This window comes from Lampetra fluviatilis, chromosome 10, assembly GCF_964198595.1.
Source record: "Lampetra fluviatilis chromosome 10, kcLamFluv1.1, whole genome shotgun sequence".
In the NCBI taxonomy this organism is placed as follows: Eukaryota; Metazoa; Chordata; class Hyperoartia; order Petromyzontiformes; family Petromyzontidae; genus Lampetra; species Lampetra fluviatilis.
Window position 1 is genome coordinate 9,081,840 of NC_136284.1, and position 19,992 is coordinate 9,101,831.

Below are 19,992 nucleotides of genomic sequence, written 5' to 3' on the forward strand. Positions count from 1 at the left end.
TCTCTAATCCATGCTTTTCTCTCCCTCTCTCAGTGGACTCCAAGCTCAGACCTCTCCGCCCTTCTGTTCCCTTTTCTCTATTCAGGTCAACAACGTCATGGCAGGTGATTACGCACCGATCAAAACTGTCTTAATTCGGCACTTGGGTACATCGCATTTCATTGTCAGTTCCGTGTTCGAAAAATAAATCCAGCCTGATCTCGTCGGCGTATTTAATCCATCGCATTGATCTCGGTCCAGCGACAGTGTTCACTGCCCCAGGTAGACACATTCAGTTGTGTCCCTCCGTCATATCTTTACATTTCCAAGCGAATTCACGTGGATTTTGCTTTGCTCATCACACTTCATGCCATAATTGAGACAGTGCCGTATTAAAATTCGGTACAAACAGTCGCCAAAGGGCTCAATTCAATTTGTTTCAGCATTGGCCCTGGTTATCTGTTGATTTCCACAGCGACTCCATTGGCCTGGCAACTTTTCCGTAATCCTGTGAAGAGCGGTAGTTTTGTCTGAATCTTAACTATGCTTGTTTTTTAAAAATATATATTAACGCACCCATTTAACAACAACAAAATCTCCACTGGTTACGTTTCCGTCGAGGACGCTTGCACTTCGAGTGGTTGGCTCTTTGTGAGATTGCTGCTGTGACTGCTCTTATGGAGTGTCGGAATATTTTCAGACGTTTTTGTCTCGGGCACTTTAACTTTGCTTTTGTGTTATTTTCCGGATTGTTTGGCATTTTCATCCTTTTTGTTAATCTCTACTTTTCATCGCGAAGCTTTTTGGGGTTTTTACATAACGATCGATGTTTTATGTTTTTTCATATATCTACGGTTTATACGACGAGCAGTGCTCCGACCATGTAATTACATGCGTGTCTCTTTTCGTACGGCATCGTCGCAAGATCCCTTGACACGGCCATATTCGGACACGTTAGATAACCGCCACTTGGCCGTGTGGTATCGTGTTTGACCCACACAGTGGCACGGCCTCTAAACACCGCTATCGGGGCAGGTCGTGTAACAGGAGCCGTTCCAGGGATGACGAGACCCCCGTACCAAGCGTAGCAATCAGCCTACTTGCTGGAAATGTACGCATCAAGAAAAATACATCTGAATCGCACACGATATGTACATTCAATGCCTTAATTATACGCGTAAAGACGATGCTGCCACGCGGTTACGGTTGGCACACTGGACTTGCCATCCGGCAGTCGCCGGTTCGACCTCCAGGCGTGGCGGTTGAAACAATGGCACAAGCTTCTTAAATCCCTCCTCATCTGTCACTTATCTCTCAACCCAGCAAGTTCACCACCCAGTCTATCGGCAGATCAACTGTGTGTTGGGGTAAAGTGTGGGTAATACCACCACTTCCAAAACGTCCGTCCAATGAGGAAGAATAGGCGACGAATATCGTCTGGCGGATGTCATTCTGCCGGCTGTGGCGTTAGCAGGTACTTGCAGGGCTGCATCTTTACCTTTTAATAACACGTAGGCATTTTCTTATAATATTGTGCATTAGAATATTTTAATCATAAGATTTTAATCATCGTTCAGCGTGCGTACCCAGAAAATCCTCATTGATATCCCAATTGTCTTTTTCAGTAGCGTTCTGCCAAGAATTTTTTTTTTTGCCGAATGCCACGTGGAATCCCAATCGAGTAAATTTTTCAGCATCAACATTATCGCGATGATCGACGATGACAGGGGGATGGATGACCGCGACGAACAACGGCCCTTACGTTCTCCTCCAGCTCGGACAGCCTCTGGTCGAGCGCCCTGGCCGCGCGTCGCGACGGCGCGGGGCCGACATCGCCGGCGCCCGGCCGGGAGAGCAGCCGCTGGGCGTCGGCGATGAGGCGCAGCGCGTGGGTCGTGAGGCTGCGCAGGGAGGCAGCCGTGTACCTCTAAGCGGAAGCAGGTCACCACAGCGGCAGGGCCACAGCGTCACGCGCGGAGGGGAACGGAGACATTGGGAGGGAGGGGGAGGGAGAGGAGCGGAGGGGAAACAAACTCAAGCCTTCCACCGCGAAGCATTGTCGGGGGAGGGGTGGGGTGGGGGCGCGTAGGGCCAGCCAAAGCCATTCAGAATTGAAGATCATTTTTTAATTGTTGCCATTTCTGTAGCTGCAAGACACGTTTTGATTTGCCCTCCTGCAACCCCCAGGCTGAGATCGTCAACACAATATTTCCTGGATTCCGATGCAGATTATCAACATGAATGAGCCAAGAGTGCTGAGTGCCACACCTTCCGCATCTCCGCCTCGACCTCCTCCTCTGCATCACCCTCATCTGTGGCGGCGGTGGTGGAGTCCGAATCACCGGCTGTCTCATCCTCCCCCTGGTCCTCCCCCTCCTCTTCGTCCTCCTCCTCCTCATCCTCGGCGAGGATCCCAGTGGACATCCTCTCCTGCCGCTGCCCGTGTCTCAGCGCCGTGCCCCGTCGCAGAGGGCGCGGCGCGTCCCCGTGACGCTGGCCCAGCTCCGGAGACGACACGGACCTCATCCCACTCTGACAGCAGAGGGAGCAGAGGATGGAGAGGGAGCGGAGGAATGAGAGGGTTACAGAGGGTGGATGATGAAGAGAGTAGAGAGAACGAAGAGAGTAGAGTGGAGAAAAAACAGGAAGCAGCAGGGCGGAAGATGGGGAGAGCGAAGAGAGTGATGGATGGAGAAAGTGGATGACAGAAATGGAGAGCGGATTGATCAAGTTGCGATGATGTCCGTTACACACACTGCTCGAGCACCGCGTGATCAACGGATTCTTCAACATTTCGTCTGAATTTTCGTGCCGTGTGCCACCACGGCACCTGGCGGCAGCTCGCCCGTGCTCCGTACCTGGGCCCACGTGTGGGACGGCGCTAGTCCACTCTCCAGGCGGCACAGACTGCTCTCCAGCACCGCCAGGCGACTGGACAGCGCCGCCAGCTGCAGGCATGCTCGCAGAACAGATGAGAGCGCCGACACGTGGCGATGGTGGCGATGGTGGCAGTGGTGGCAAAGGTGTCAGTGGTGGAAATGGTAGCAGTGGTGACAGTGGTGTCAGTGGTGTCAGTGGTGGAAATTTTGGCAGTGGTGGCAGTGGTGACAATGGTGTCAGTGGTGGCAGTGGTGACAATGGTGTCAGTGGTGGCAGTGGTGTCAGTGGTGACAATGGTGTCAGTGGTGTCAGTGGTGAACAATGGTGTCAGTGGTGTCAGTGGTGTCAGTGGTGTCAGTGGTGTCAGTGGTGACAGTGGTGTCAGTGGTGACAATGGTGTCAGTGGTGTCAGTGGTGAACAATGGTGTCAGTGGTGTCAGTGGTGTCAGTGGTGTCAGTGGTGTCAGTGGTGACAATGGTGGCAGTGGTGTCAGTGGTGACAATGGTGTCAGTGGTGAACAATGGTGTCAGTGGTGTCAGTGGTGTCAGTGGTGTCAGTGGTGACAATGGTGACAGTGGTGGCAGTGGTGACAATGGTGTCAGTGGTGGCAGTGGTGACAATGGTGTCAGTGGTGTCAGTGGTGGCAGTGGTGGCAATGGTGGCAATGGTGGCAGTAGTAGCAGTGGTGACAATGGTGTCAGTGGTGGCAGTGGTGACAGTGGTGGCAGTGGTGGCAGTGATGGCAACGGGGTGGGGAGTGGGAGGGTGGAGACACGGTGACAACGTTCGGGGGGAAACATTTGAAATAAAATAAAACCAGGTGACAAGAGTGGCAGTGACGTTAGACACAGGGATGGAATGGAGCAGAGGAATGAAACAAATGTGAGGTCCATGGGAGAATAAGCCACGATGGTGTGAAGTGACAGAGGAGTTTATTGAGAACAGATTTAACGACACGAATCGCACAATTCAGCGCGTTGGTGGAGTTTTTGAATGCATGGGTCTTTCAGGGCTTTTTTTTTACTAACTTGCGCACAATCTTGTTTGACAATATGATTTTGAAAAAAAATTCCCAGGTCTCACATGCAAAAAAAATGCTTTATTGGACTGTCTCACTTCTTTATACGTAAAAGTTTATAAAAAGTAAAACATATATAGCCTCTGTTCAGTCTCTATTTGCCACGGTAAACAATGGTAAGCGAACGCAAGTCCTTTCAGTGCGTTTCAGTCATTTATTTTCAACTTACTGAAATCTTGCGACGACAATTGGATTGCAAATGACAAAAGTGAGGTTCTGTGGGACTTGCAGTGGTTTTATTTTATCACATAAGACATTTATTTTCACTACTTGTGAGTGAGTCAGTCAGCGATAACACTAAAAAGCCATTTCCATCGTCAATAGACACGTATCAGCTCATTCTTACCACAAAAAACCAGGGACCCTGTGGTAGTGATGAGAGCCATATACAATGTATGACCTTTGACCTGGGTCAAAAAATCCTCACCAACATTTCCACCGTAATCATCTTTAAGTTTTCTAAAAAAAATACATATTCAAAAGATTTGAAAAGTTGTGGGTCAAGGACAATTTTCTAAAATGAAGAAAAATCTGTGTTATTTTTTGCGGGGGGAAATTTGAGCCTTAAGTGGGTGGTGCTGTATTGAGGGGTGCGGGGGGGGGGATGTTAAACTGCGAAAATCCACAGGAACTCCAAAGTCGACTCACACCACAGGGGCCGGAGTCACCCCACGACAAGCAGCCGTACCTGATCCAAGCACCCCGGGCTGCCCTCGGCACCCTCTTCCGCCGAGCCTTCCCCAAGCACCCGCGCTGGGCCCTCACGCAAAGTCCTCCTCGGCCCGCGCTCCGCAGCCGTCGGTGGCCCGTCGCCAACCCCCGCCGCTTCTCCCGCGTCGCACCCCACTGGGCCGCCGCGACCTTCGCCGCCGCGCTCGGGCACGAGCAATTCGCCGGGGCCGTCGCTGTCGGCTCCGGTCGGACCCGCGTCTGCGCGCGGCCGTCGATCTCTTCCACGGTGGCCAAGGCCCAGCGTCGCATGAACGGCATCGTCGTCGTCGACGGGGTAGTCGCCACTGCGATGGCTGCACGGCGACTCTTCCCCCGAGTCCCCGCCTGCCCTCCGCCCGACTGACGCGGGCTGCTCATCCGAAGAATCTCGCACGCCGATCGTTTCCCCTCCCGCGGCGGCAACCGTTGAAGGTCCAGCGTCGGGCGGTGGCACCGCCGGCGATGGGTCCACGGCGGCGCCGGGGGAGATGCTCGGATCGGCTGGGGGTCCGTCGGCGGTTGAGGAAGAGCGGCTAGCATCCCTGCAGACCCCTTCGCCTCCGGGACCACGCGGTTCGTCCGTCTCCTCGCCCGGCGTGTCGGAGCAGCGGGGGTCGTCCTCGCCGTTGGCATCACCGCCGGCTGCGGTCACGGAACGTCGCACACCCCCGGCGTTCCCGGCGTTCCCGACGTCCCCGCAGGTGTGAGCGGATTTGGCGGGGCCTGGAACGAGCTCGGAGGTGAGGGTTGGTGCGAGGGATGCACGGTCGCGCCGCCGTGCGGGCGCGGAGCGGCGGGGGCTGTCCGTATCCGGGGATGTGGGGGGGTCACCATCACCGCCATCGTTACTCGGCATAGAGAGGACCCCACCGTGACCGGGAAATGCGGCGTCACCATTCAATAGCTGAGGGAGGGGAGGGGAGGGAGGGAGGGAGGGAGGGAAAGAGGTAGGGAGGGAGGGAGGGAAAGAGGGAGGGAGGGAAAGCGATTATCAGCGTGACTAAGATGCTTGTGAGCGAGCGAGCGAGGCTTGACGTCACGGGTAACATGGCCAATCCTGGGTGTAACCGTTAGGTATGCAATTATTCACCGTCCCTCCACCACCCAGGCCGGGTGATTTGAGAAGTTATGATTCAGAATCAAGGTCCAGAATCATGATTTAATTTAATCATTTGTTTGCTTAATCTTTGTACCGTTTGTCTCACTTGCGCAATTTAGCTTGCTCTGTTAGCCCATCTCTCAAATTAGGATATGTATATAGAATGTATTTCACACCGTACCTAGCCAAACGTGGTAATCAGAGGTTCGTGTCACTGTAAGGAAGAGCTTTGTAAGAGCGTTTTAAATCAGTGCCAAGTCCAAAAGTGCACTGACAAACAATGGAAAGACGTATACAGTACTTGAAATCACGCTGACAGACAGAAAGATGAACACGTGGATCAGGGAATAGATGGAGATTGAAGACATCGAACTGACTGCAAAGACAAACAAAGTGGGCTGGGAGAGGACACGTCATGAGAAGGGAATGCGACCAATGGTCGAGACTGGTGGCAAGAGTGGCAGCTGAAGGATCTAACGCGCCCGACAGCACGTCAACGGAGGAGATGGAGTGTGTGGGTGCTGGGCGGATTGTTGCATCGCAGCATCGTGAGTGAAAGCGACGGCTTGGGAAGACCTTCGCCCGGCAGTGTATAAGACCATGGGCTGGTGATGCTGATGCTGATGAGAGTGACGAGGTGTGATTTGGTCGACGAATTTCACCAACGCGGTCATTTGAGCTCTACCATAAGCGACGGCGTTGCCGTCTATTAGCGGCAGGGGTCACGGTTGCATGCTCCACGTGGGCGTGGACGGTAATGAGTGACTGAATCATCAGACGCAGATCAAGGCAATGCCCTTAATTCGCCGAGTGCACGGAGGCAGAGCAATTCGCAAATGAAGCTCATTAAAGGCCTAACAGTCTGACCCGTTGCTCGATTGCTGGGGTCAAAACTTCAAATGCTGCACAAATATAATGTCTCTCCTGCGGGTCACTGATATGATGGGAGCAATGGCTATGCTCATTAAACTGCCTGGCCTGAGTCTTTAAGTCAGGATTTGTCAAATTCGGTTCTTGCCGACTCACCATGGCACGTCTCTCCGAGTTCACCAATTACACACTGCTGGACGTCTGTGAAAAAGAGCGTTTTAGCTCATCGGATTCCTCCAGTGTAAAGAGATATTCTGATTCTGGCAACGCCGATCAACTTGCAGTTTGTAACGGTGGCTCGCACAATGGTTAGCGCACTGTGCCGGAAACCCTGCAAAGCGGAGTGAATTTCTCCGGACACGGCTAACATCAGCGGCGAATGACGAGGGAGACGCTGCATGACAATCACGGCACGTAGCGGTGGGTTTTTTTTGTGGAAGATTTGCTAGTTTATCCAGGATGTTTCTGTTGCGCGTCGTCGCTTTAAGATGTTCTCCGTTCATATTTTGTTTGTTGCGGTTGCACCCGACTTAAGAGCCGCATGGTTCACAGGGCTACACCAAATAAATGAAACTTGAAACTTGAACGCCACCGCGACTGCATCGCGATCGTGCCCCTCGCGTCCGTGGCGGCGACGATCGCAGCCCGATCAGCGCGGTGCTTTGTGGGAGATCTCCCCACTCTATTACAGCCGAGCGAGGGGCGCCCTCTGCTGGACCCACCACGTTCCAGCACCACACGCTGAACGGCCGCAATCAAGGTGAAAGACAACTCTTGGGCCCATATTCTTAGGTTTTTTCTGGAAAAGTCACGTAGGAAAAAAATTAAAATTAATACAAGTAAAATAAAAAATAAAATAAAAATCACGACGTTTCGGAAGCAACACAAGCTTCCGTCTTTAGGTGGAACGGTCACAGCACGATAGCTGAAGACGGAAGCTTGTGTTGCTTCCGAAACGTCGTGATTTTTATTTATTTTTATTTTACTTTTACTTTTATTAATTTTAATTTTTTACCTACGTGACTTTACCGAAAAAACCTAAGAATATGAATCCTTGCAGTCACGAAAGCTTCAAATCTAGACTCTTGGGCCTTTTCTTTATTCACAAGGTAATGTCTTTGTAATCCACGACACGGATCTACACCATCGTTCTCGCTCTCTCCTGCAACGTCCCGAACTCCGCCTTCCTGGCTCTGCACCTCCGCGCACTCCGTCTCCACCAATCGCCACCTCTCTTACCCTCACCTGGCCTCACCGTCCCACCTGACGCTCACCCACTCACCCACCAACTCACCCACCCACCCACTCACTCATCCACTCACCCACTCACTCACCCACTCACCCAACCACTCACCCACTCACCCACCCACCCACCCACTCACTCACCCACCCACTCACTCATCCACTCACCCACTCACTCATCCACTCACCCACTCACTCACCCACTCACCCAACCACTCACCCACTCACCCAACCACTCACCCGCTCACCCACCCACCCACTCACTCACCCACCCACTCACCCACTCACCCACCTACTCACTCACCCACTCACCCACTCACTCACCCACCACTCGGCCACTCCCTCACTCACTCACCCACCCACCCACCCAATCACCCACCCACCCACCCAATCACCCACCCACCCACCCAATCACCCACCCACCCACCCAATCACCCACCCACCCATTCACCCACCCACTCACCCACCCACCCACCCACTCACTCACCCACTCACCCACCCACTCACTCACTCACCCACTCACCCACCCACTCACCCACCCACCCACCCACTCACCCACTCACTCACCCACTCACTCACCCACCCACCCACCCACTCACTCACCCACTCACCCACTCACCCACTCACTCACCCACTCACCCACCCACCCACCCACTCACCCACTCACTCACCCACTCACTCACCCACCCACCCACCCACTCACCCACTCACTCACCCACTCACTCACCCACTCACTCACCCACCCACCCACTCACCCACTAACTCACCCACTCACTCACCCACCCACCCACCCACTCACCCACCCACTCACCCACCCACTCACTCACCCACTCACCCACCCACTCACTCACTCACCCACTCACCCACCCACTCACCCACCCACCCACTCACCCACTCACTCACCCACCCACTCACCCACCCACCCACCCACTCACCCACCCACTCACCCACCCACTCACTCACTCACCCACTCACCCACCCACCCACTCACCCACTCACTCACCCACCCACTCACCCACCCACCCACCCACTCACTCACCCACTCACCCACCCACTCACTCACTCACCCACTCACCCACCCACTCACCCACTCACTCACCCACCCGCTCCCTCTTTTGAACTGTCCCTGGCTCTGCACCTCCACGCATTCCGTCTCCACCAATCGCCACCTCTCTTACCCTCACCTGGCCTAACCGTCCCACCTGACGCTCACCCACCCACTCACCCACTCACCCACCCACTCACTCACCCACCCACTCCCTCTTTTGAACTGTCCCTGGCTCTGCACCTCCTCACACTCCGTCTCCACCAATCGCCACCTCTCTTACCCTCACCTGGCCTCACCGTCCCACCTGACGCTCACCCAACCCCTCCATCTCATTTCCCCTTTTGAATGTTCCGGCCGATCCTCTTGCTCCCCGTGCCCCCCGACCAATCGGAGCGTGGAGTGTTTGCTCCCGCCTTCTTGATTACTCTGTCCCAGGGATCGTTTGGAACAATCACTACAAAGGTTTCGTTGTTTTTTGGCTATATAGTGCGTGAATGTAAATGTGCCGCTAACCCGCCACCACCCGCCACAGCCAATTAGTAAGGTTTGTCACGTAGAACAAAACGTGCCAATTAGTTACTACTTCAGCACATCCGGTTTGTTGGAGAGTGAACCCACAAGATTAACAATTCGAGTACGACGTTTCTCTGGCGATTGTCCAGAATTGTCAAGTCGTCTTCCGCACGTGCCTGATGATTGGTAAACACAAACAAGTCGTCTTCACAATTCTTAAGCCATGGCCGGGAATCGAACGCAGGTCGCCGGGTTCATAGTACAAAAGTACAAAACAAATTGCCATAGCGTGTGATAAGAGGATTTTGACTCGAAGAGGAATTATTTTAAATCGCTCTTAAAAGGGTTATGGGCTCAAACAGTAAAACCCTGCAGCTACATTGAAGCTGCCAAGACTCATGGCCACAACCAAACGAACCAATATAAATGCCATCTGTAACGCTCTCAAAACTAAGGTTGAGCACGTCAATGCGTTAGCCCTGTTCATCTCTCTGCCCGTCCGTCTGTCACAGGGGAGATCATCAAACCGCTCGTAAATACGTATGCAACTGCAATTAGATTTCACAGTTTTTTTTTCTTCTTCTCAAGGTTGCTGAGCAAGACCCGCAAAGGTCCGAGAAATAAGCAGCACTTTTAAAGTTGTCGTGGACAAGAGTTAATATGAGAACTTTGGAAAAGATACGATGGGAGGAAGTTCCAAAGTCGAGCAGTGCGAGCAAACGGAAGAGTCGTGGCCTGCAGCTTGCCGACTGAACGCATCACCGACGAGACGGAGCAGTCGCTCTTGTGGACAGCAGGGGGCGATGATTGCTGCGTTCTCTGAACGCTGTCACATCCTGCTGTCAACTTTCACAAAGCTAGACCACGATGCCAACACACGCGGCCTGCCCTCTTTCAACCAATGTGACGGCGTGGAGAATGTCCGAATCAGAATATTGATTCATACTGGAGGAATCCGATGAACTATGAAGCTCTTAAATTTCAATTTAAAGCTTTCGTGACTGCAGGGATTCATCTTCTTGGTTCTTTCGGTAAAGTCACGTAGAAGGGAAATAATAAAATAATAAAAATAAAACATAATAAAATACAATTCTCACGACGTTTCGGCTACAACGCAAGCAGCCGTCCTCAGGTGAAGAACAGGGCTGTCGGATGCTGTCTTTCCGACAGCCATGTTCTTCACCTGAGGACGGCTGCTTGCGTTGTGGCCGAAACGTCGTGAGAATAGTATTTTATTATGTTTTATTTTTATTATTTTATTATTTCCCTTCTACGTGACTTTACCGAAAGAACCAATAATATGAAGCTCTTTTTCACAGATGTTCTACTGGACAGCTTTGAAAAATAGATTCACGTCCGGACTTGACATCTGTGAAAAAGATCTTTATAGCTCTTCGGACTCCAGGAGGACATCTGTGAAACACACCCGCAGCATTGACCAGGGCGGCCGTGGGGCCTCGCACCGCCAAGCTATGCGACAAGCGGCGAGCAACCGGGCTGCCAACGGGCCACGTCCACCGGTCACCAGCACCGGCCGCTGAGCGTGCTACCTTGCTGGTGATGCTGGCGGTGAGTTCGCTCACGAGGACGGCTCCGCTTCTGCGAAGGACGTCCAGCTGCTGCTCCTCCTCCTCCACCCCTCCCTGTGGGAGAGACAAACGCAGCCGGGGGAGCGACGCGGCTTTAAGCGGGGGGGGGGGGGGCACCGCGGTGGTGGGATGTTATCTTTCTCTCCTGGTATGCAGGAGGTCGTGGGTTTGGTCCCGACCCTGACGCCTGCTGTATACTTTGGGGAGTTTGCGTGTCTCTCTCCCCTTGGTCACGTGGATTTTTTTCCCCCAGGTCCTCCGGTTTTTCCCTCCACATTTAGAAACGTGCGTTTAGAGTATTTGGCTGCGATACATTTCCACGTGATAAGCCACTATATCGAGCGATCATTGGCGGCCAGGTCACTCCTGAAAAAGAGCTATACAGCTCTAGTGGGAGGCTTTGCCCGGTAATAAAATCGTGTTTAGCTTCGACGACACTTTAGACCGCTTTAGGTGAACTGAACCGCGAGGACGCACCACGAAAAATCCATAGGCGAGGGCTCGACTAAAAATCCACGAGTCGTCGCCGTCGACTAAGGACTCTGGCCGTGACATACCGCCGGCGGCGGCAAGGTCAATCCAGCGGCAGGCCCGCGCGAGCCGTTGACCTTTTGGCGCGCGAGCGACGCCGTCGGCGTGGCCGTCGTGGGGCCGTCACTGGCGGCGAGCGTCCCCGTGGAGCGGCGTCCCCGGCGCTCGGCCCGCGAGGAAAGGACCTCGCGCACGGCGTCGCTGGAGGCGCGCCACGCGGCAGCGCGCACCTCAGCCATCACCGAGTCTGGGGGGCAGAAGCCAGGCGGCACGAGAGAGGGACAAGCGAGAGACTTACCCCCCCTCCCCCCCATCGCCACCCCCACCCCGCCCCCGCCCCCGCCCGCCCGAGAGACTCGAGCGTGAAATTGTGTCGTAGAGAGAGAGAAAATTCGGTGGCACGTAGCGGATCTGTCGACAAGGTGTTGAATAAATAGCAATGGTGATAGCTACGGCCCGGTGGTGGGGAGAAAAAACTGCAAGTGGAGATTCGCTTGTACCGACGCATCATTTGATCATTTGACATCGATTATTTTCCCGTAAGACTCTATGCATGCATCATAAGTGTTGGAATCAATGTTCATGGATGAATCGATGCAATGGGTCATTGTAGAATTTCCACTGCTGATTTTGTACGATAATTGTCTATCCACCAAGATGAATCAGAAAGTGTATTCAAATATGCAACGCCGGTCTAAGGGGCTCAACGTTACAAGCCACATCATGTGCTCATGGCATTCGCCACTGTTTGTCCACCACTGGTTTCCACCACGATCCGCCACGATCCGCCCATTGCTGGATGAAGGCCTCCCCGTCCCCATCACTGACAGCCCTGCGATGCTCCGATCTGTCTCACTCCTGCACCTGAGCTGATGTAATTATCTCCATCTCAGCGGGTTGTCTCATCCGCTCGGGTGCGTTCCTCCTTTGCCTTCTATTCCGTCACCGGTCTCGTCGTGCCTTCTAGCCGCGTCGTGCCTTCTAGCCGCGGCGTGCACAACCCAATCCCACTAACTTTTCTGCGCGCTCAATCTGATGTTCATGATTTGCAATCAATCCCCGATCTACGTGTTACACTTGTCTGCCTCAGTGCAATTAAAAGCACGCACCTCCACGACACTTCTCCCACGCTTTTCACAAACGCCATCGTCTTCACGCTGCGCTTTCGGCCACCCAAACGCCATTAAAATTTTGCCATCAGCTGCCAATGTGAGCAGGGAGCGAGCCAGCGAGCCGGCGAGTCAGCGAGCGTCACCCACGCTGGTGGCGGCCCTGCTGCCTGGCTGACTCCCATCGCTGTCACGGGACCCCGGGCCGGTGTGCCGTCAAGCACCTGTCTCCAGCTCCAAGCAGGAGGGAGGGGGGGGAGACTTCCATCTGCTCTCGTTCCCCAGCACACGTGGGCGCCTGCCCGTCCACTAACACGTGACTTTTTTGCCGAGGACATCTCGGAAACGGCAGCCGCATGGACCCCGACCTGGGTGCCAGTGCCGATTCCTTTAGCTTTCTATTATCCAGCCACATTCCCAGATAAACGTCTCACTTCCTCCGAATTAATTTCCCAGGATTGCACTAAAATTGAGCGCGCATTTTTTCTGCTTCAGGTTGCGCGGCGGAGCCTGCCCTGTAGTCACCTAATCCACAGCGATCGTGCCTGAATTGGAATGGCGCGCTGGTAATGGTTCAACGTCGAGCAGTCATGATTACAAATGATAGACTAACAATACACACAATTATCTTAAAATGTGCACTGTCATGTAGGTCATAAAATACCATCATTTGCAGCAAATTTCTCAAACCATTGCTGGATGATACAGTCCCCCGGGAGAGGTGGGAGGTTCTGAACATTCTTCCCCATGCTGGTGAGTGCTGGTTGGCTCACATATCACTCGCCACTCGTGTTAATTGGAGCTGGGAATCCAATTCAGGTCGCTGGTTTCAAAGGGCAAAGCACAAACCACCACCCCACCCACTTGCATGCATTAAATATATTACTTCATTAAATTAGTTCATCAGTGTCAGCATCATCATCATCACCGATTTTTTTTTATACTTCACTGGATGTATAAAGACCCGAGTCAATCCAGAATTGAAGAATTATATCGTTATTTTAGACAGAAAATCCTCGCTGAAACTCAAGAAAGACTTCCATGCGGGTCCTGCATTTGGATGTTTGGCCAAATTCCTTTTGCACAGCTCCGGCAACCGCCCCTAGAGCCATGGAAGGAAAATGCTCACGGGAATATGTAAAGACCAACTTACACGAAGCACCAACATTCACCAGCCACATATAACAATTGGTTTTTCCCTTTCTGGCAATAAAACAGGTGTTAAGATGTTAGAAAACACCAAACAAAAACCTTTTGCAAGGATTCATGTTACTGCATTAACTACACATACTCGTGGTGAACATGCAAACAAAAACATGCTCTGGTAGTATACGCATTGTCTTTGATCCACACAAGAGACAGCTTTCTTTAGAGCCTAGTCTCAAACAGTGTTGGACCATTTTTCGATTTAAAGCTTTCGTGACTGCAGGGATTCATCTTCTTGGTTATTTCGGTAAAGTCACGTGACTTTGTTACGTGACTTTACCGAAAGAACCAAGAAGAGTGTTGGACCAGAGAACGCCAAAAGTAGGACAGCACAAGGACAATGCACTATCGAGCGTGCGCTTTTAAGAGACGGCAACGCGAACGTTAAACGGACGCAACGCCCCCTCCCCCCTCCCCCCACACTGGTGACCATCATTGGCCAAGCTCGTTCCAGTCACGCGCGTCAAATTACATTTGCGCGAGCGGCCTTGAAGAAATGTTGAAAAACATTAAATTAGCCTGACGGCACCGCGCCTGACGGGGGCCTAATCCACGACCGCTGCTGTCGTCTCGGCGGAGAGGTGAGTCGGCCGTGTCGTTGAGATGCGGAGCCGCGGCACGTCGATTCCATGAAGCGGGGCCGTTACGATCACCCGTTATAATCGCTCACAGACCCAGGTCTATTTTGCACGGGCAGTCTATTGAACGGTATTGTTATTCGTAGTTTTGTTTTGTTGATCTGCTCTGTATTGCGCTTGGTGGTGGTGGTGGTGGTGGTGACCTTTGCGCATGATGAATACTAATACGCCATCTACCCCTGCGACTACTACCGTGATTGTTATGCGCGCGCTGCACAACGCCGATCGTGCGCCCAAGAATTAGATCGCTTACAATTTACGCGACGTTAAACACGCACGCTATGCTTACGTTACATTTAGGCTACAGGGGCAAGATGTACAAATAGGGCAAAATAAAATCGATAGTACAAAATAAGGCTGTGAAAAAAAGGGACAAAATAAGCAATCGATCTTGAATGGGCCCACGACTCCGAATTGTGGTAATTTATGTAATTGCTGGAGTGGGGGTTGGGAGAAAGGAGACGCTCTATGGTGTCATACCACCGAGTCTGAATTGCGACATTGCCAATGTTGTCACGGCGCTGCTAGGGGGCTCTAGAGTCATAGAAATCGCCAAAGCCGTAAATACTTGGGCACTCACGCTCCGGAAGTCACAACACCGGCGGCGTGCGGATGCCACCATTATTTAGGCAGTGGTGTTAACAAATGGGTTGAGGGTTTTGTTGTCGTCGTTGTGTGTGTGTGTGTTCATTATTTGGGGGAGGTGTTGACCAAGGCGGAGGTGGCTGGGTGGCTCAGAAGTCAAAGCGAAGCTGACCCAGAACCATTGGGGACCCGGGTTCAGGTCTAGGCTTCGGTCTCGCTGCGATTAAATCAGATGATGGTTGCCCGCTCGGTCACAAACGACTGCACAGCGAAATCAAATGCAGCTTTTGTTTGTCACTTAACTTGGCTACCTTCCAGCTATGAGAATAAAAACATATCGGTTCGACTATCGCACAATGACAAACACGAGGTTCACAGCCGAGTAGGCACATGAGGGCGGCTTGTCATAGGCTCCGTGAACATCTCTTGCCCAGCCATTGAAAGTCGCGCGAGGTCCCACTACTCTGCTGAGATTTCCGAATGGATTTTTAGTCTCATAGGACGTGACGCCAATCTCGCACGCCGGGAAAGAAAACTGCACGAATGGGGGAAAAAGGCTTTGCTAAAAGGACGCGGTTGACCTGAATTTACACACAATTCTCGACATTGCAGCACGTGGACTCAAATACAATCACGGTGTCCTTCCGAGCTGAAATATTGAAGCCAGAAAATTAATTTCCTGCTGCCACAGCACGCTCACTCATGCTCGCTCCACCCCCCACCACCGCCCTGTTCCCGTGTGTGGATTTAACGCTTTCATCAAGTTCTGGCACATGGCTCGATTCCTTCAAAAGGAAGAATTGCATTGGGGTGACGGCGACGGCGACGCTCACAACCCGCGCGTCGCTCGCTCCCTCCCGCTACGGGTGCGCCGAGACCAGACGCAGGGCCTGTCCACAAAGATGCCCTCTGGGGGAGCTGTGGATCGCGCGAATCGGTGAAGAAATCCCTTTAATTGGGCGCGGTTCAGCTGGCTGCAGTGTGCCATCTCCATGCACGTGCGGTGCATTGGTGCTCCGGAAAAGGAGGGCCCACTACTTTTTGAAAATAAATTATAATCTCCAAATTGTTGGTCAAACTTGAAGGCATCTTCCACAATGAAGCAGAGGGCCCAGGACCGCTTCAAATACCACATGCCACTGATGTTAAGCCATGGTCAAGAATACAACTCTTTGACAGGTCTATAGGACAATGTGCTAACCACAGCTTCACCCTCAACTAATTTACATGTATCTAAACTTGTCTATGTGTGTGTCACGATTATGGGGTTGTCTCTCTCGCCTTCTGTGTCCATCCTTGTGTGTATCTCTCTGAGCTCTGTATCGATTCCCATCTCCCTATCTTTGTCTTTCTCTCCCTACGTGTATCTATTTATTTGTCTCTTTATGCATCTCTCTGTGATATGTGGCTGTCTCTTCATGTTGCCCCTGTGTGTGTGTGCGTGCCTCTCTCTCTCCGTGACACCACACTCTCCACGTCTCTCTGTATCTGCCTCTATGACCTCTATGACCCCGCCGTCCTGCCCATCATCTGAGCGCTGTGACGCCTCGGGCTGACCGAACGCATCGCCTGTACTACGCGACGTCGCAATAAAATATTTTTTTAAACACCACTCACTGGTCAACACGCCAACGCTCGTTGCTCATCCATGAGAGATGATCCGATCTAACGCTTGAGATATTGAGCCAATGAACACAGAGTCCTTCCACAACCTTATAGGACCGCGTTTTAGCATCATCACCATCAATCAGCCACGATCAATCCAATGCTGGATAAAAGCTTCCCCACGCCGTAGCCATCTGAGATGCAACAATCGTGCACCGCGCCTTAGCATGGAGCGGAAACGGGCCAGAATCATTTACACAATCGTAAGCTTGGCCATCCGTACAACCCCCTCCCCCTCTACCCCCCCCGCCCTCCAACGTAACAACACAAACCAGCGGCCGGCAACACAGGCCGGCCCTTGAGCCTCCACCCCACGGCGATTCCTCCACCCACCACCACCTGCTGCGATTCCTCCACCCACCACCCCTCCCCCTCCCCGAACCATTGGGACACGTTCACCAGACGCGTTCACCTGACACGTTCACCTGACACGTTCACCAGACGCGTTCACCTGACGCGTTCACCTGACACGTTCACCAGACGCGTTCACCTGACACGTTCACCCGACACGTTCACCTGACACGTTCACCTGACTGACGCGTTCACCAGACGCGTTCACCCGACGAGTTCACCTGACACGTTCACCAGACGCGTTCACCTGACGCGTTCACCAGACGCGTTCACCCGACGCGTTCACCCGACGCGTTCACCTGACGCGTTCACCTGACGCGTTCACCTGACACGTTCACCTGACGCGTTCACCTGACGCGTTCACCTGACGCGTTCACCTGACGCGTTCACCTGACGAGTTCACCTGACATGTTCACCTGACGCGTTCACCTGACGAGTTCACCTGACACGTTCACCTGACGCGTTCACCTGACGCATTCACCTGACGCGTTCACCTGACACGTTCACCTGACCGCAGCGTCCCCTCGGCGTCCGGCGGCGGGACGCTGCCGAGGGCGCCGTCTCACTGCTCCGCCTTCTCCTCCCGTCGCCACCGAGCGCGCCGCGTCACGCCTCGGTGCCATTCATCACGGGCGGCGGGAGAGGGTCGGCAGGAAACTTTCCACTGCGAGCGATATCGATTCCCGTTCAAAATCCTTTCAGCCTCCTCCGCGAGCATCGCCGGGGCTCTGCAGCCCCGAAGGGCTGAACGAAGCTCCAGGCAGACAGCGGTGCCGCCGCTGTTGTTTACAATTCCCTCCCGCTCTGTTCCTCTCCTGCGCATCCCGATGTGCCGCCAACTCCCACGGGAGTGAGCATAAGCAACACGAGGGCCGCCTCGTGTGCGTTGTTGCTCGTGGTTTCCACGATGCTGGCCCTGCTGGGTGAAGGGCCCCCACCCACCACACGTACTGTGTGCGTGTGGTGGAGGCCATTTGATTCGGTCATGCATCACCACGCCGGTCAATGCCGTTTGGTTGATGGCAGGCAGCATAGATGTTGCGGCAAAGATGTTGCAGCATAGTACAGCGCAACGATGGATTTTGCAGCGCTGCCGTCTGCTGATAACGTCGCACCAAACAGCGGCCTATAGCAGCCGTTCTCTACGCATGGCGGTCGTCCATACGAGGACCGTCCACCAGGCGAGAATCAGCTTAGCTTGCGAGATCTGACCAGATTGGTTGCTTTGCGAGTGACTTGGGTCACAGGCAATAATAATAATAATAACGTAGTGGAGGGAAAAGTCAAAACCTCTTTCATTCTGCCCTGAAAGTTGCTTATCGTGGACACCTTGCCACTGAAAATCATCGCAAACTCAATGTCCCAGGACATCAAATCTGAGTGTGCAAGCGCATGCACATACACGCGTAGAAGCACGTACGCGCGTATAAGTGCGAATGAGTGGTCAGCTCTCCGCGATGTAGACCCAGCGGCCTCGGAACAACTCCCAGTCGCACACAACGTCATTGGCGAGTGGTGTTGGAACATATTGTGGGCCTTCTCGAGGTCAACTCAGCCTTAAATGAGTGAAGTGATTGGTGTGGTGGTTGAAACATCAGCAGCGGGGAGGCAAATGTGGCTTGGATGTGGTGCTGACCACGAACCCTCATTCCTATGTCACACCAGCCTAAATCGGCCCTTTCTATTAAAAGCGGCCAAACATTTTGCGAATATTTCAATGATAAATAATAATAATAATAAGTTACAACCATATGTCAGGATGTCGGATGAAATCCTACCCATGCTGCGCCAGTCTTTGGGGATGTTTGACCATACTTCACTACGCTGGTCAGTGAGTGTGTTGGTGCCCAGGACCCGTTTAGACATCACTCACAATTGGTTTGAGCCGCGGTCGGGAACCCAACTCAGGTTCCCGGATTTTAACGCACAGTGTGTTCACTGCTGCAACGGCGCTCACCGCCATAAAAATAACCAGGGTATCGTTTTCGGCTTTTAGTTCACGCTTGTATGCGTATATGCGTGGCGTGCGTGCATGCATATACGCATACGCGGATTGGATGGCGCACTACGAACCCGGTGGATGTATTCAGGAACAAATATTCGGCCCCTTGTCCGCGTGTACGCCTGGCCACTTATGCGCATGCGTGTACGTCTGCCGGTGCGCGGGAGCGCGCGTGCGTACGCGCGTGTACGTCACCGCCAGTGCTTGCGCCCCTCACAATGCCACCACAGCCGAGCCAAGGCACCCCCCCCTCCCGCCCCAGCCCCCCGCCCCAGCCCCAACCAAAGCCATTATAATCCCACGCCGTGCGTGGAGTAATGAAAGTGTCAGATGCCACCTGCACACAATCGCTCTCTCATCTGCTAGTAAACGCGTTTTTCATTTTCCGGGAAGCAGCCACAAGTGCAGCCGTTCGCGTAGTGCGGGAAGGGTTGGGAGGGGGGGTGAGGCAGGGGGGGGGGGGGGTGAGGCAGGAGGGAGGGGGATGTCTCCTCCTGGTCGTCGTCGCGTGATCGCGCCCGGGGTTCGCCGTCGTAAAAACGCGCGCGGAACGAATGGACGAGTAATTGAGTGAGTGGTTTTAATCGACAGATGAACGGGACGGCTGTCGCGCGAGTGCCAATGCCAGAGAAAGCCACAGCGCAAATGCACTCTGGGAGTTTTTTTTCTTTCAAAATGAGGGCTAAATCTCTATTCATCGCTGTGACCTCCGTAATAAGTCCGGTGTAGCCTGCCACTGACAAAAAGGGGGAAAACACGAATCGGCCTTCGCTTGTCTTTGTGGGATTTTCAGAAAAATTACCACCGAGTTAACCTTGCAAACAACTTAAGCCTTGCAAATTGGGCCATGTTCCCGAAACGAGGAGTAGATTTCTCCAATGATGCTGCTCCTTTG

General features: G+C 53.1%; 1 protein-coding gene across 9 annotated transcripts in view; it reads right to left on the bottom strand.

The window, feature by feature from the left end:
• The window catches only part of LOC144934537 (uncharacterized), a 56,022-nt gene that overhangs the window by 10,337 nt on the left and 25,693 nt on the right, over window positions 1–19,992 (bottom strand). For 3 of the 9 annotated variants that reach the window (XM_078860429.1, XM_078860430.1, XM_078860428.1), the window contains exons 5-10: window positions 11,568–11,788; window positions 10,972–11,064; window positions 4,627–5,553; window positions 2,838–2,927; window positions 2,248–2,511; window positions 1,742–1,906 (exon numbers count right to left, since the gene is read on the bottom strand). In XM_078860429.1, the coding sequence (XP_078716555.1) occupies window positions 1,742–1,906; window positions 2,248–2,511; window positions 2,838–2,927; window positions 4,627–5,553; window positions 10,972–11,064; window positions 11,568–11,788 (1,760 nt within the window). The remainder of the gene's footprint in view (window positions 1–1,741; window positions 1,907–2,247; window positions 2,512–2,837; window positions 2,928–4,626; window positions 5,554–10,971; window positions 11,065–11,567; window positions 11,789–19,992) is intronic. The other 6 variants (XM_078860435.1, XM_078860434.1, XM_078860431.1 and 3 more) reach the window with 5 other exon arrangements.